Source organism: Schistocerca piceifrons, chromosome 2, assembly GCF_021461385.2.
Source record: "Schistocerca piceifrons isolate TAMUIC-IGC-003096 chromosome 2, iqSchPice1.1, whole genome shotgun sequence".
Taxonomy (NCBI): Eukaryota; Metazoa; Arthropoda; class Insecta; order Orthoptera; family Acrididae; genus Schistocerca; species Schistocerca piceifrons.
Genome location: NC_060139.1, coordinates 961,821,944 through 961,836,150, shown reverse-complemented (window position 1 = coordinate 961,836,150; position 14,207 = coordinate 961,821,944). Strand labels below are relative to the sequence as shown.

The window sequence follows — 14,207 nt, the reverse complement described above, 5'->3', positions numbered from 1 at the left end:
AGCTAGACACATAACACATGCCACACAATGAAACAATTAAAGTTTTAACAATATATAACAAACTAAAATAACTTAAGTACAGTATATGGCTAAATGACACATCTTCAGACTAAAATATCTTAAGTAAGACTATGCTACGGGTGGGATAATGTAAAACATGTGCATATGTTTGACATTGCAGCTGCACACTGGTAAACACCGTGTAATTAAATTTCTGTTCCTATTACAAAAGATAACTGATGAAAACAAGAGATGTCAGTTCTTAATATTGCTAAATGTGTCAGATCTTGTATGACAGTATGTTTAAATATCTCACAGAGAAAGTTTCATTGTTACTGCAGCTGCAAGGAAGATGGCATTTTGATGATAGTGGGATATGCAATTAGTACAGTGATCATAGTAGAAAGGATGAGTCCCACTTCAAGATAATATATTTCACTAGTAAATCGCCTGGTAACTTTTCTGGTACTGAGGTACAGCTTCTGAGGCATAAAGTGGTAGCTACAAATGTTACCAATTCTGTGCTTTTTCAAACTACCTGCACTTCTTCAGAGTACGTCGCTAAAAAATTATTAAGCTATACACAGTATATCATCCAAATAACAGAAACTTACTTTAGGCAGAATATATATTCAATTCTTGGAATATGTTGATTCATGATTTGATTACAGACACAAAACTTTGTGTTCAGCGGAATATTATGATGTAGTTGAAAGACTCTTCACATTGTTATATAATATATCAGTTATCCAATGATTGATATGTTTAAATATTCATCTACAATTACTGGAGCATTTACTTAAGGGAAAATAAGACTCCATAGTAATGGTCACAGTTGCTCTGCATATTAATATAATTCCTGCAGAGACATGTGAAGACGATGTAGTAACTCTGAGAAACAAATATGACCAAATGTTGATAGATAACTTTTAATGCCTCCTTCACAGAAAGAAGTCTCGACATGGCATTCACAATTCCCTACCTTACGTGTAAACAATAGTGATTGTCATCAGCAGAAGGATGTTGTGGCACTTACCACTGCAGTATCTGCCATCTAACACTTGTTAACATAATTTACATTTACACTTACAGACAGTTCTTAAAGTCACCATTCAGGTATAATTCTTGACTAAGTTTGGCACAGACTTTCAGGACGGACATACACACAAACACACATGCACACACACAGGCATAGACACAAAGATGGTCAAAAAATTGTTGCTAGCACTGCATTACAATGTATGTTCCTTGCAACAGTTATCCAAGCTCCAAGATTTAGAGATCTGCATGCAAGATCATTGTATTCAGTTTCTTCTTGCAATGTGGTCAAGAACATATTTGCAGCAGCCTCGTAGTATCACTTTTTATCAAACAGGGGATTGCAGCGACAAACACAGCAGGAAGGGAAGAGAAACCAATCCATAAATATTCCTTTGCAGTCATTATCTGGATCATATGCAAGTAACCTGTGCCATTTATACTTCTGTTCACATCCACAGTCTCCAGAGCACCTCTTTGTCTGTGTTTTCCTGGTAAAATAAAAAAAGACAGTAAATTAGTTTTCTGAGTAAAAGAACACAGTAGCACATAAAATACTAATCTTACTCTTAATAATCAAAAAGTTATCCATATGCAAAATGGCTCTGGACTAAATAATAAAAACATACAGAAAAGATTTAAATGTTTGTTTATTAGTATTCCTATGAACATGCTTTTATTTTTATTACATGTTAGATTTATCTTGAAACTGATTCATACAAGTTGATTTTACTTATTTATGTTAAGACACAGTGAAAGAGAAAATACATTTGTTTTTACAACAATGTTCAGAGCTGAATACTTTGATTTACCGATACTTAAATTAATGACTGCTTTGTCTAGCTGGTTTCTTTGTGTGTTTTGTTGACCCTTTTGCTGGCACTTATAATACTTCTCCACTGATGGGTGGTACAGTTTTTAAGAAAGACAAAAGGACATATATGGAGAAGCAACAGGACCAAAATCATCATCCAGTGACACTGATAAATGTTTTTAAGTGCTTTCTCTGTTACATCATATGAATGTTCATTTGTTCTTGTCAACAAGAGTGTGGCTCGTTTTCTTCCCATCTTTGTGTAATTGAGCTAGTGCTCCATATACAGTAATACTAATGACATGTTGAACTCAAATATTAATTTTTTAAATTATTTCTAATAATAATTAATAATTTATTTGATACTGAATAATTATGACCATCATGCTGCTATTACTACTACTACTACCACTACTAGTACTACTACTAATTATTATTATTATTATTATTATTACTAAACAATGGAAAATCCAAGATGGAATGTAACAATATTATGAAAAGGAAGTTGCTATTCACAATGTAGCGGAGATGCTGAGTCACAGATATGCACGAGAAAAGGACTCTTACAATTAAAGCTTTCGTCAACAATATACGATACACACACACACACACACACACACACACACACACACACACACACACACACACACCCACACACACACACACACACACACACACACACACACATGCAAATGCCACTCACATACACGACTGCAGTCTCAGGCAACTGAAACCACACTGCGAGCAGCAGCACCAGTACATGATGGGAGTGGTGACTGCGTGGGGGTAAGGTGGAGGCTGAGGGCTGGGGTGGGGAGAGGGAGGGAGAGTGTGGTGGGGTGGTGGACACTGAAGTGCTGCAGGTTAGATGGTGGGCAGAGGGGGGGGGGGGGGGAGGGGAAATAGCAGAAAAGGAGAGAGATAAAAAGACTGGGTGTGATGGTGGGTTATTATTATTGCTCTCATTATTACATCCATAATTATATCTACAGCTATAGACTGCAAACCTCTGTGAAATGCATAGCAGAAATTACTTCCCATTGTATCACATCTTAGGATTTCTTTCCATTCTATTCACATGTGGAGTATAGGAAGAGTGACTGCTTGTACTGAATTGAATTGAATTTTATTTAATCCTGTAGGTTTACAAGGTCTACGGCAAGTGTATGTGCAATAAAGAACAGATCAGGAACATTCCTTGGTATGTGTTGTAATAGTCTAATCTTACATTTTTCATCCCTACAGGAATGATATATTGTGCGTTGTAGTAAATACCTAGATTCCTCACTACATACAATGTCTTGAAACTTTGCAAACGTGCACTTTCACAGGATAGTTGGTGTTCAAGTACCTTCCAGTTCAGGTTCTGTGATGATGCCCCATGGATCAAACAAACTTGTGGCCATTTTTGCTACCCTTATTTGTGTATGTTTAATACCCCGTGTTAATCCTTTTTGGTATGGGTCCCACACAGTTGAACAGTATTCTAGGATGGGTAGCATGAGGTTTTAAATTAAGTCTGCTAACATCACAGATTGAATATAGGTTTTTGCACATGTATTAACTCTCATTTGCAGTGGGAATGGTGCCAATACTCAAAACATTCTGCACCCTGGGTTTGAACTCATCCACAGTTTAAATTTTCAATAAAAATTATCAGCAGTAGCAGTCCAAGATTTCTGGTGTAAGCAGTCATCTTGATTTTGTCAACAGCTTTTTCAAAGAAGGTGGGGAAGGAGACAGAGTTTCAGGATAACCTCTTGGCCTTGGGGTGACAAATTGACCCTAAAAAGTGAAAGAACCACCAGTAACCAGTAGCAACAGGATGCAGAAGGCACTGGAATCATTGCATTAAACACATACGGGCATTCACAGGACATGTGGCCTGTAATTGAAAGTCACATGATGCTTTCTTCATTGGCAAAAGATTTCTGATTAATCCCACACTCAGATCTCAGGGAGATAACCTTTAGAAAAAGATTGGACACCAGTTTTAGGAAGGCACACTGTGAGTTTGAGAATGGAAAGTCTGGATGGGATAGGGAAGTTAGAAAATCTAAAAAGGAAAATAGATACAATGGGGATCAGTGAAGTGAAATGGAAAGAAGATGAGGATTTATGATGAGCAAAATTAGGGTAACATCAACAGCAGCAGAAATTAGTATAATTGGAGTAGGATTCTTTTTGAATACAGAAACAGAGCAGAGAGTTGCTGGCAACAGTACAGTGATAGAGTTGTTCTTATCAGAACTCACAGCAAACCAATGTCAACAACAATAGTTCAGGTATATGTGTCAACATCACACATAGAAGATGAAGAGGCACAGAAAGTATATGAGGATACTGAATGGGCAATTCAGCACGTAAAAGGAGACAAAAATCTAATAATTATGGGGTATCAGAATGCAATGTTAGGGGAAAGAATAGAAGAAAGAGTTACGGGAGAATATAGTCTTGGCAGTAGGAGTGAGAGAGGAGAAAGACTAACTGATTTCTACAATAAATTTCAGCTAGTAATAGTGGTTACACTCTTCAAATATCACATGAGGAGGAGATATACTTGGAAAATGCTTGGAGATATGGAAAGATTCCAACTGGATTACATCAGAGTCAGCCAGAGGTTCCAAAATCAGGTATTGGGTTGTAAGGCAAATCCAGGAACAGATATAGACTTGGATCACAAGTTAGTAACGATGAAGAGTAGGCTGAAGTTTAAGAGACTCATCTGGAAGCATCACTGTGCAAAGAAGTAAGATGCTTAAATATGGAGGCTTGATGAGATGTCTTTGAATTTCTCTGAGGTTGTAGACACTGTGATAATGACTACCATGTTAGCAGTTCAGGTAAAAAGGAATGGACAGCTCTGGAAAGGCCAATCATAGAAGTCAGACAACAAATGTAGGTACTAGGAAGGTAACTCTGAAGGAGCCTTGGGTAACAGAAAAAATACTTCAGTTGATTGGTGAAAGAAGGAAGTTCAAAAATATTCATCCATGAAAATTAGAAACTACTGAGATATGTCATTTACAAATAAAATAAAGAGAAAGTGCAGAACAGTCAAGATGTAGTGGCTGAAGCAGAAAAATGTGAAGAAATCAGAAGAAAAATGGTTATTGGAAGGACTGATTCAGCATTAGTGGGCAAATAAACTAGACTCAGAGTGTTGCTAACCTTCAGACAAACCCTTCCAATGTAGCCTTGCTAGTGTATGCACATGTGTTTTATAACTCTGAAGAAGGATTCATCTGAATGCTAACAATACTCTATGTTCTCTATCAATTGCCTGGCACTCAACCAGTTGGTGAGTTGTTACCTTCACTCCTTCCATTATCTTCCCTCTACTTTATTTTATTAAAACGTTCAGAGCAGCAAACTATAAAGAATATGCTGATTGAAGGCTTGGTCTTTCTGAAATGTGATTAAATGTTTCAGCTTTTTCATGTGTAGAATATTGACTCTATAATATTCATTATATATGTAGTACACTATGTGCACATTTTAGTTTGTGTTGCATCATTTAGTAGAGTTAATCAACTGAGATAAGTCAATCCAGGCATTAGGGAGAGGATAAGACTTTCTTACAGGTGGAGATATTTGCAACAAAGAGATACACATCTCAATTTTAGAACTTCTAGAAACTCATGTTAAGTAATTATTCTTGATAGCCACAAAAGGTAGATACTTGTTCGTCATATCATTACTTTGGAACACCATTTCTTTCCATAAGTTAGGGAAAGTCTTTCTGAAAAAATTAAAGAGAAAATTTTGTCATGGAGCAGTTCAATCTCGAATGACTGTAGGGGAAACAGGAAAGTTATTTAAAATGATGTTATAATAAACCCATCAAGACACTTTGTGACCATACAAGATGGATGTGAATGTATTTGCCAAATACTGAAAAAAGGCAGAAAAAAGTCGAATTTTTAATAACAACATTAGGAAAATACAATAAAAAATTAACCTTTCTACTTGCTTTGATCATATTGTCAACACAACTTTCACTTTCTGTAGTACCTGTTTCAAATATTACAGAAAGCTAACTTGCAAAATGATGATGAAAACAATGCTGACGATATGATCAAAGATTTTGAGTTTTCAAAATTATTTCTTCTTCTGAAGTTTAAAATTGAGAGTACACATGAAAAGGAACAGAGCTGCAAAAAGTACAGCAGAAAAGAATATGTCACTCATAGTTAAGCATCAAGAGAGATATGCAACAAGCAAGGGAGTAAAAATTATGGGCTGCAATGTGAGATATTATCATCTACTGTTGTTCATTATTTTACTTCATTCCCATGTGGTGCTGCATACATTTCTTACATTCAGTTTTGAGTGACCTATTCCCTTTTGCTATACCATTAGCTCTATACTTACGTACATTCATCTGCGTGAAAATATAACAATATATCACAATAAACAGAAGTTTTTCCTGACATTTTGATATTTATTATTTGTTTCACTTGCACTTTTTCTTTTAGTTTCATATTTCTATGAATATTATTAGAGTTCATCAGCCACACAGCTAGACATTCTGCATGCAGTTCAGATATCTGTATGAAAACCCTATCTGACAAAAATTTTAGTCTACTTATGACAAAACCTTCAGAAAATATCCACAACATCATTTGAAAGTTGTTGGCAGGGTTTACTTCCATGAGCCATGGCTACCTGATGGCAGAATCAACAACAACAAATACTTTTATGTTGTAAATAATGTAATTGATGCTAAATACTGAAATACATTACAAGACACTTGATTGTCATGGGCATCAATAAGTAAGGAAAAAAAACCTTTCATCGAATACTCACGAGCATACTTCCTGATGAATGGCCTGTTCAAAATGTTGTGTGTTGACTATGGCTCGAACTTTGCCAGCGCTGTTTGATGCCCAGTATGGTGTGACGATTTCAACCTTAGACTCACAAGCATCAACCCTAGAACAGAGTTCAACAACTTTAAAAAATAATCCCATCATCTTTCAGGAAATAACATTATAATGGATTAATGTAGGCATTAATTGGTAAATAATTTACAGAACTCTATATAAATATTATAATTAATGTAGGTAGATGATAATAGTGTAATACAATATTCTGTGAAACAGTTAATAAGTAAGACTAATTGAGATATCCATTACGTGATGCAAAATGTTTAGTGTGACTGTTTCTTCAGTAGCAGCCCTATGCCACAAAATAGGTAAGGATGGTAGACACTGTGTGGCTAAATGTCACCAAATACATTGCAGAATATGCACTGTGTGATATTAGGTAGTGAATGCCAGGGTATGTAATTGAAGTTGTAGTTCAGCAGTAGCATATGTATGTTTACTGGCTGAAAAAGTGACTGCAGTGTATAAAGTGAGTTTCTATGATGTTTGAATGTAGGAGACCATGAGTTCGGTCATTCTGTCAGAGAGATTTCGCAGGAGCTACACAAGTGAAGATGAATGATTAGTGAAGTCATTGTGAGGTGGAAATGACAGGGAAAAAGAAAACCCAGTCATTGGTGTGGTACACCTAGTCTAGTACCCACCTGGAGATAAAAGATTTTATAGTTAGTTTCATGTTCCATGGAACATTTTGCACGATAAATTGTAATGATGTGGAACAAGTCATTTTACATTCACATCACAAACTAAATTTTTTTAAAATATTTTTGTTTATTTTAAAAAATTTTCTGAAACATATAGCTGTGATTTACATGGGCTCTTTGGTTTAGTGCGTGGTAGTTAGCATCAATTGTTTCTTTATTCGTTTTTAAACTACCTGGTGACTTTGAGCTTTTACCAAAACACTGCCATTGTTGAGAATTCCCTAAATGTATTTAGTAGACCGTCAAGGAATGTCAAGGTAAATTTGGCCAAGTACTGCATCTTAAGGGACACAATAACTGGTGTTACCCAGTCTGTTCTTTCAAGAGTATTTTTTCCATTGGTTTTCTGACTGATTTGTTGCAGCTGCAATGATTTCCTCTCTTCTGTCCACCCTTCCATCTCAAAGTAGAGAGTGTATGCATATCGTTATGCAAATATGTATGGATGTATTGGCCAGTACAAAGTGTATTTAAACAGGTGAAACGCATGACATATAAGTAACTGTGGATGATGCAGCTTGGAAGCTGTCTAAGGGCTAATAAATGAACACATAAAAGTCTGCTCAGTGAATATGGAAAGAACAAGATATTTTGTTAGGCAGCAAACTTAATTTTAAAACTTTGCACAGAATACTTTTAATGGCATTTTCAATGGTAGATGCTGTGCACTTTAATTTGAAGGATTTGGCAGTTGTCTAAATTAAAATTGGGTCGGGTTACATTCTTGTAGACTCTGTTGATATTTAAGGTTCTTTATTCCCAGATTAGCTGACAAATCTGGCATTTCCTGGGTACTGATTTTGCCAATTTTCTATTAGTAATGAATGCAAAAAAAAGAACTGTGTTTTTAGCATAGTATCAAAAAATTTATTACGATATATTGCCAAAAACACTTTTGAAATTATGAAACAGTTTCTGCATGCTGCATGCAGATACTTTATGTGTCTACAACATGATTTTGTAAATTTCTTGATGGCAATGGCTTTTCATAGGTCTGTAGATGGCTATTGTTTTCGCCTACATCTGTTTGTGCTTTGCAATTGAAACATAACAAAAACGCTGCCAAGAGTCAGGGATTTCCTTAAGTTGACTAGATTGTAGGAGTGTCTTAGAAGTAAAGAATAAATGTATTAAAACTTCATGCACGATGTGGCATTTTTTCCCTGCATCTCAGTGTTTATGATGTCATATCTCTTGAACTGTGTGTTGCACAATGACATATTTGTATAGCTACATTCAGTGGCATATGTGGCTACTGTATTCAAAACATGTTATCAATAGGATTAGTAAGAAAGAAGTAATAAATTTCAACATCATTGATTACACGGCAGTTTTTCACGTATTCATACTTATGATGTCATATCTCCTGAACTGTGATTAGTAAGTGGTTCATATCTGCAGCTCCCCGTTTCAGAAGCTTTCATTCTCTTCATTTCTGAATTGCTTATCATCGACATTTCAACTCTGTAGAAGGCTACACTCCAGACAGATGCCTTCAGAAAAAGTCTTCCTGCATTTAAACAAATTTATCTTCAGAAATGCTTTTTTCTTGCCATTACCATTCTACATTTTATATCCTCTTTACTTGGGCCATCATAAATTATTTTACTGCCCAAATGACAAAACTCATCTACAACTTTTGTAGTCCTGTCTTCCTCAGTTGCGTGTAGTATTACGGTATATTGATAATTTTTACTTATGGACCGTTCAGTACATAGTGCTGTGGAATGTCGAAAAAACCGCAAATTGGCGATCATAAGAAGAAGAACAATACCAAAAATGCAACAGGAGCCTAATATGTAAGAAATTGTCCACGCAACCTGCCATTGATAATGCCTTGCAGAAAATAAAGGCGAAACGCGTATGGCACTAAAATTGTGTTTTATTCAGTTGCTGTCAGACGGTCCATAAGTAAAAATTATCAATATACCGTAATAAAACTCATCTATTTCTCTTTGTGCCTCATTACTAGATTAGTTCCCAAAGTATCGCCTGATTTAACTGAACTGCATTCCATTGTTTTGCCTTTGCTGATGTTCATCTTATATCCTCCTTTCAAGACAGTGTCCTTTCCATTCAACTGGTCTTCTAAGTCCTCTGCTATCCCTGACAGAATTACAATGTCATCAGCAAACCTCAAAGTTTTTATTTTTTCACCCTGAACTTTAATTCCATCTCCACATTTTCAATTACTGTTTGCTCAGTGTACAGACTGAATAACACCAGGGTAGTCTACAACCCTGTCTCACTCACTTTTCAGCCACTTCTCTCCTTTCACGCCCATCAAATCTTATAACTGCAGTATTGTTTCTGTACAAACTGTAAATAACCTTTCACTCCCTGGATTTTACCCCTGCTACTTTCAGAGTCTATTCCAGTCAACATTGTCGAATGCTTTCTGCAAGTATACAAATGCTATAAACATAGTTTTGCCTCTCCTTGGTCTGTCTTCTAGGATAGGTTGCAGTGTCAGCATTGCCTCGCATGTTCTCACATTTCTCCAACATCCAAACTGACCTTCTCTGATGCTGGCTTCTACCAGCCTTTACATTCTTCTGTAAATAATGGGTGTCAGTATTTTGCAACCGTGACTTATTAAATTCACACACAGAATGAGATGGTGCATTGGTTAGTGCAGTGGAATCGTATTTGGGAGGATGATAGTTCAAACACATGTCTAAAAATCCAAATTTAGATTTTCCATTATTTTCCTAAATTACTCCAGGCAGATACTTTCAAAGGGCATTGTCTATTTCCTCCCCATTCTCATCGCAATTTGAACTACTGCTCTGTCTGTAATGATTTCATTGTTGATGGGATGTTAAACCAATCTTCCTTCCTTCCTTCCATATTCCCACCTGTCAGCAACTGTTTCCTTTGGAACTGGAATTATTACTTTCTCTCTGAAGTCTGTAGGTATTTCCCCAGTCTCATATATCTTGCACACCAGATGGAATAGCTTTGCTATGGCTGGCTCTTCCAAGGATATCAACAGTTCTGAGGGAATGTTGTCAGCTCCAAGAGCCTGGTTTCAGTTTAGTTAGGTCTTTTAGTGCTCTGTCAAATTCTTCTCACAGTATCACATATCCCATCACCTCTTCATTTACTTTCTATAATATTGCCTTGAAGTCCAATTCCCTTGTATAGACACTCTGTATAGGTATTCATACCATCTATATATAAATACAAAGATGAGGTGACTTACCGAACAAAAACGCTGGCAGGTCGATAGACACACAAACAAACACAAACATACACACAAAATTCAAGCTTTCGCAACAAATTGTTGCCTCACCAGGAAAGAGGGAAGGAGAGGGGAAGACGAAAGGAAGTGGGTTTTAAAGGAGAGGGTAAGGAGTCATTCCAATCCCGGGAGCGGAAAGACTTACCTTAGGGGGAAAAAAGGACAGGTATACACTCGCACACACGCACATATCCATCCACACATACAGACACAAGCAGACATATTTAAAGACAAAGAGTTTGGGCAGAGATGTCAGTCGAGGCAGAAGTGTAGAGGCAAAGAAGTTGTTGAAAGACAGGTGAGGTATGAGTGGCGGCAACTTGAAATTAGCGGAGATTGAGGCCTGGCGGATGACGAGAAGAGAGGATATACTGAAGGGCAAGTTCCCATCTCCGGAGTTCGGATAGGTTGGTGTTGGTGGGAAGTATCCAGATAACCCGGACGGTGTAACACTGTGCCAAGATGTGCTGGCCGTGCACCAAGGCATGTTTAGCCACAGGGTGATCCTCATTACCAACAAACACTGTCTGCCTGTGTCCATTCATGCGAATGGACAGTTTGTTGCTGGTCATTCCCACATAGAATGCGTCACAGTGTAGACAGGTCAGTTGGTAAATCACGTGGGTGCTTTCACACGTGGCTCTGCCTTTGATCGTGTACACCTTCCGGGTTACAGGACTGGAGTAGGTAGTGGTGGGAGGGTGCATGGGACAGGTTTTGCATCGGGGGCGGTTACAAGGATAGGAGCCAGAGGGTAGGGAAGGTGGTTTGGGGATTTCATAGGGATGAACTAACAGGTTACGAAGGTTAGGTGGACGGCGGAAAGACACTCTTGGCGGAGTGGGGAGGATTTCATGAAGGATGGATCTCATTTCAGGGCAGGATTTGAGGAAGTCGTATCCCTGCTGGAGAGCCACATTCAGAGTCTGGTCCAGTCCCGGAAAGTATCCTGTCACAAGTGGGGCACTTTTGTGGTTCTTCTGTGGGGGATTCTGGGTTTGAGGGGACGAGGAAGTGGCTCTGGTTATTTGCTTCTGTACCAGGTCGGGAGGGTAGTTGCGGGATGCGAAAGCTGTTTTCAGGTTGTTGGTGTAATGATTCAGGGATTCCGGACTGGAGCAGATTCGTTTGCCACGAAGACCTAGCCTGTAGGGAAGGGACCGTTTGATGTGGAATGGGTGGCAGCTGTCATAATGGAGGTACTGTTGCTTGTTGGTGGGTTTGATGTGGACAGACGTGTGAAGTTGGCCATTGGACAGGTGGAGGTCAACGTCAAGGAAAGTGGCATGGGATTTGGAGTAGGACCAGGTGAAACTGATGGAACCAAAGGAGTTGAGGTTGGAGAGGAAATTCTGGAGTTCTTCTTCACTGTGAGTCCAGATCATGAAGATGTCATCAATAAACCTGTACCAAACTTTGGGTTGGCAGACTTGGGTAACCAAGAAGGCTTCCTCTAAGCGACCCATGAATAGGTTGGCGTACGAGGGGGCCATCCTGGTACCCATGGCTGTTCCCTTTAATTGTTGGTATGTCTGGCCTTCAAAAGTGAAGAAGTTGTGGGTCAGGATGAAGCTGGCTAAGGTGATGAGGAAAGAGGTTTTAGGTAGGGTGGCAGGTGATCGGCGTGAAAGGAAATGCTCCATCGCAGCGAGGCCCTGGACGTGCGGAATATTTGTGTATAAGGACGTGGCATCAATGGTTACAAGGATGGTTTCCGGGGGTAACAGATTGGGTAAGGATTCCAGGCGTTCAAGGAAGTGGTTGGTGTCCTTGATGAAGGATGGGAGACTGCATGTAATGGGTTGAAGGTGTTGATCTACGTAGGCAGAGATACGTTCTGTGGGGGCTTGGTAACCAGCTACAATGGGGCGGCCGGGATGATTGGGTTTGTGGATTTTAGGAAGAAGGTAGAAGGTAGGGGTGCGGGGTGTCGGTGGGGTCAGGAGGTTGATGGAGTCAGGTGAAAGGTTTTGCAGGGGGCCTAAGGTTCTGAGGATTCCTTGAAGCTCCGCCTGGACATCGGGAATGGGGTTACCTTGGCAAACTTTGTATGTGGTGTTGTCTGAAAGCTGACGCAGTCCCTCAGCCACATACTACCGACGATCAAGTACCACGGTCGTGGAACCCTTGTCTGCCGGAAGAATGATGATGGATCGGTCAGCCTTCAGATCACGGATAGCCTGGGCTTCAGCAGTGGTGATGTTGGGTGTAGGATTAAGGTTTTTTAAGAAGGATTGAGATGCAAGGCTGGAAGTCAGATATTCCTGGAAGGTTTGGAGAGGGTGATTTTGAGGAAGAGGGGGTGGGTCCCGCTGTGACGGAGGACGGAACTGTTCCAGGCAGGGTTCAATTTGGATGGTGTCTTGAGGAGTCGGATCATTAGGAGTAGGATTAGGATCATTTTTCTTCGTGGCAAAGTGATACTTCCAGCAGAGAGTACGAGTGTAGGACAGTAAATCTTTGACAACTCGTACTCTCTGCTGGAAGTATCACTTTGCCACGAAGAAAAATGATCCTAATCCTACTCCTAATGATCCGACTCCTCAAGACACCATCCAAATTGAACTCTGCCTGGAACAGTTCCGTCCTCCGTCACAGCGGGACCCACCTCCTCTTCCTCAAAATCACCCTCTCCAAACCTTCCAGGAATATCTGACTTCCAGCCTTGCATCTCAATCCTTCTTAAAAAACCTTAATCCTACACCCAACATCACCACTGCTGAAGCCCAGGCTATCCGTGATCTGAAGGCTGACCGATCCATCATCATTCTTCCGGCAGACAAGGGTTCCACGACCGTGGTACTTGATCGTCGGTAGTATGTGGCTGAGGGACTGCGTCAGCTTTCAGACAACACCACATACAAAGTTTGCCAAGGTAACCCCATTCCCGATGTCCAGGCGGAGCTTCAAGGAATCCTCAGAACCTTAGGCCCCCTGCAAAACCTTTCACCTGACTCCATCAACCTCCTGACCCCACCGACACCCCGCACCCCTACCTTCTACCTTCTTCCTAAAATCCACAAACCCAATCATCCCGGCCGCCCCATTGTAGCTGGTTACCAAGCCCCCACAGAACGTATCTCTGCCTACGTAGATCAACACCTTCAACCCATTACATGCAGTCTCCCATCCTTCATCAAGGACACCAACCACTTCCTTGAACGCCTGGAATCCTTACCCAATCTGTTACCCCCAGAAACCATCCTTGTAACCATTGATGCCACGTCCTTATACACAAATATTCCGCACGTCCAGGGCCTCGCTGCGATGGAGCATTTCCTTTCACGCCGATCACCTGCCACCCTACCTAAAACCTCTTTCCTCATCACCTTAGCCAGCTTCATCCTGACCCACAACTTCTTCACTTTTGAAGGCCAGACATACCAACAATTAAAGGGAACAGCCATGGGTACCAGGATGGCCCCCTCGTACGCCAACCTATTCATGGGTCGCTTAGAGGAAGCCTTCTTGGTTACCCAAGTCTGCCAACCCAAAGTTTGGTACAGATTTATTGATGA

At 39.6% G+C, this 14,207-nt stretch overlaps 1 protein-coding gene across 1 annotated transcript in view; it reads right to left on the bottom strand.

The window, feature by feature from the left end:
* Positions 1 to 1,318: 1,318 nt before the first annotated feature.
* The window catches only part of LOC124776599 (protein spaetzle 3), a 209,158-nt gene continuing 196,269 nt past the window's right edge, over positions 1,319 to 14,207 (bottom strand). The window contains exons 4-5 of the mRNA XM_047251667.1: positions 6,662 to 6,787; positions 1,319 to 1,529 (exon numbers count right to left, since the gene is read on the bottom strand). Of these exons, the coding sequence (XP_047107623.1) occupies positions 1,358 to 1,529; positions 6,662 to 6,787 (298 nt within the window). The 3' untranslated portion in view covers positions 1,319 to 1,357. The remainder of the gene's footprint in view (positions 1,530 to 6,661; positions 6,788 to 14,207) is intronic.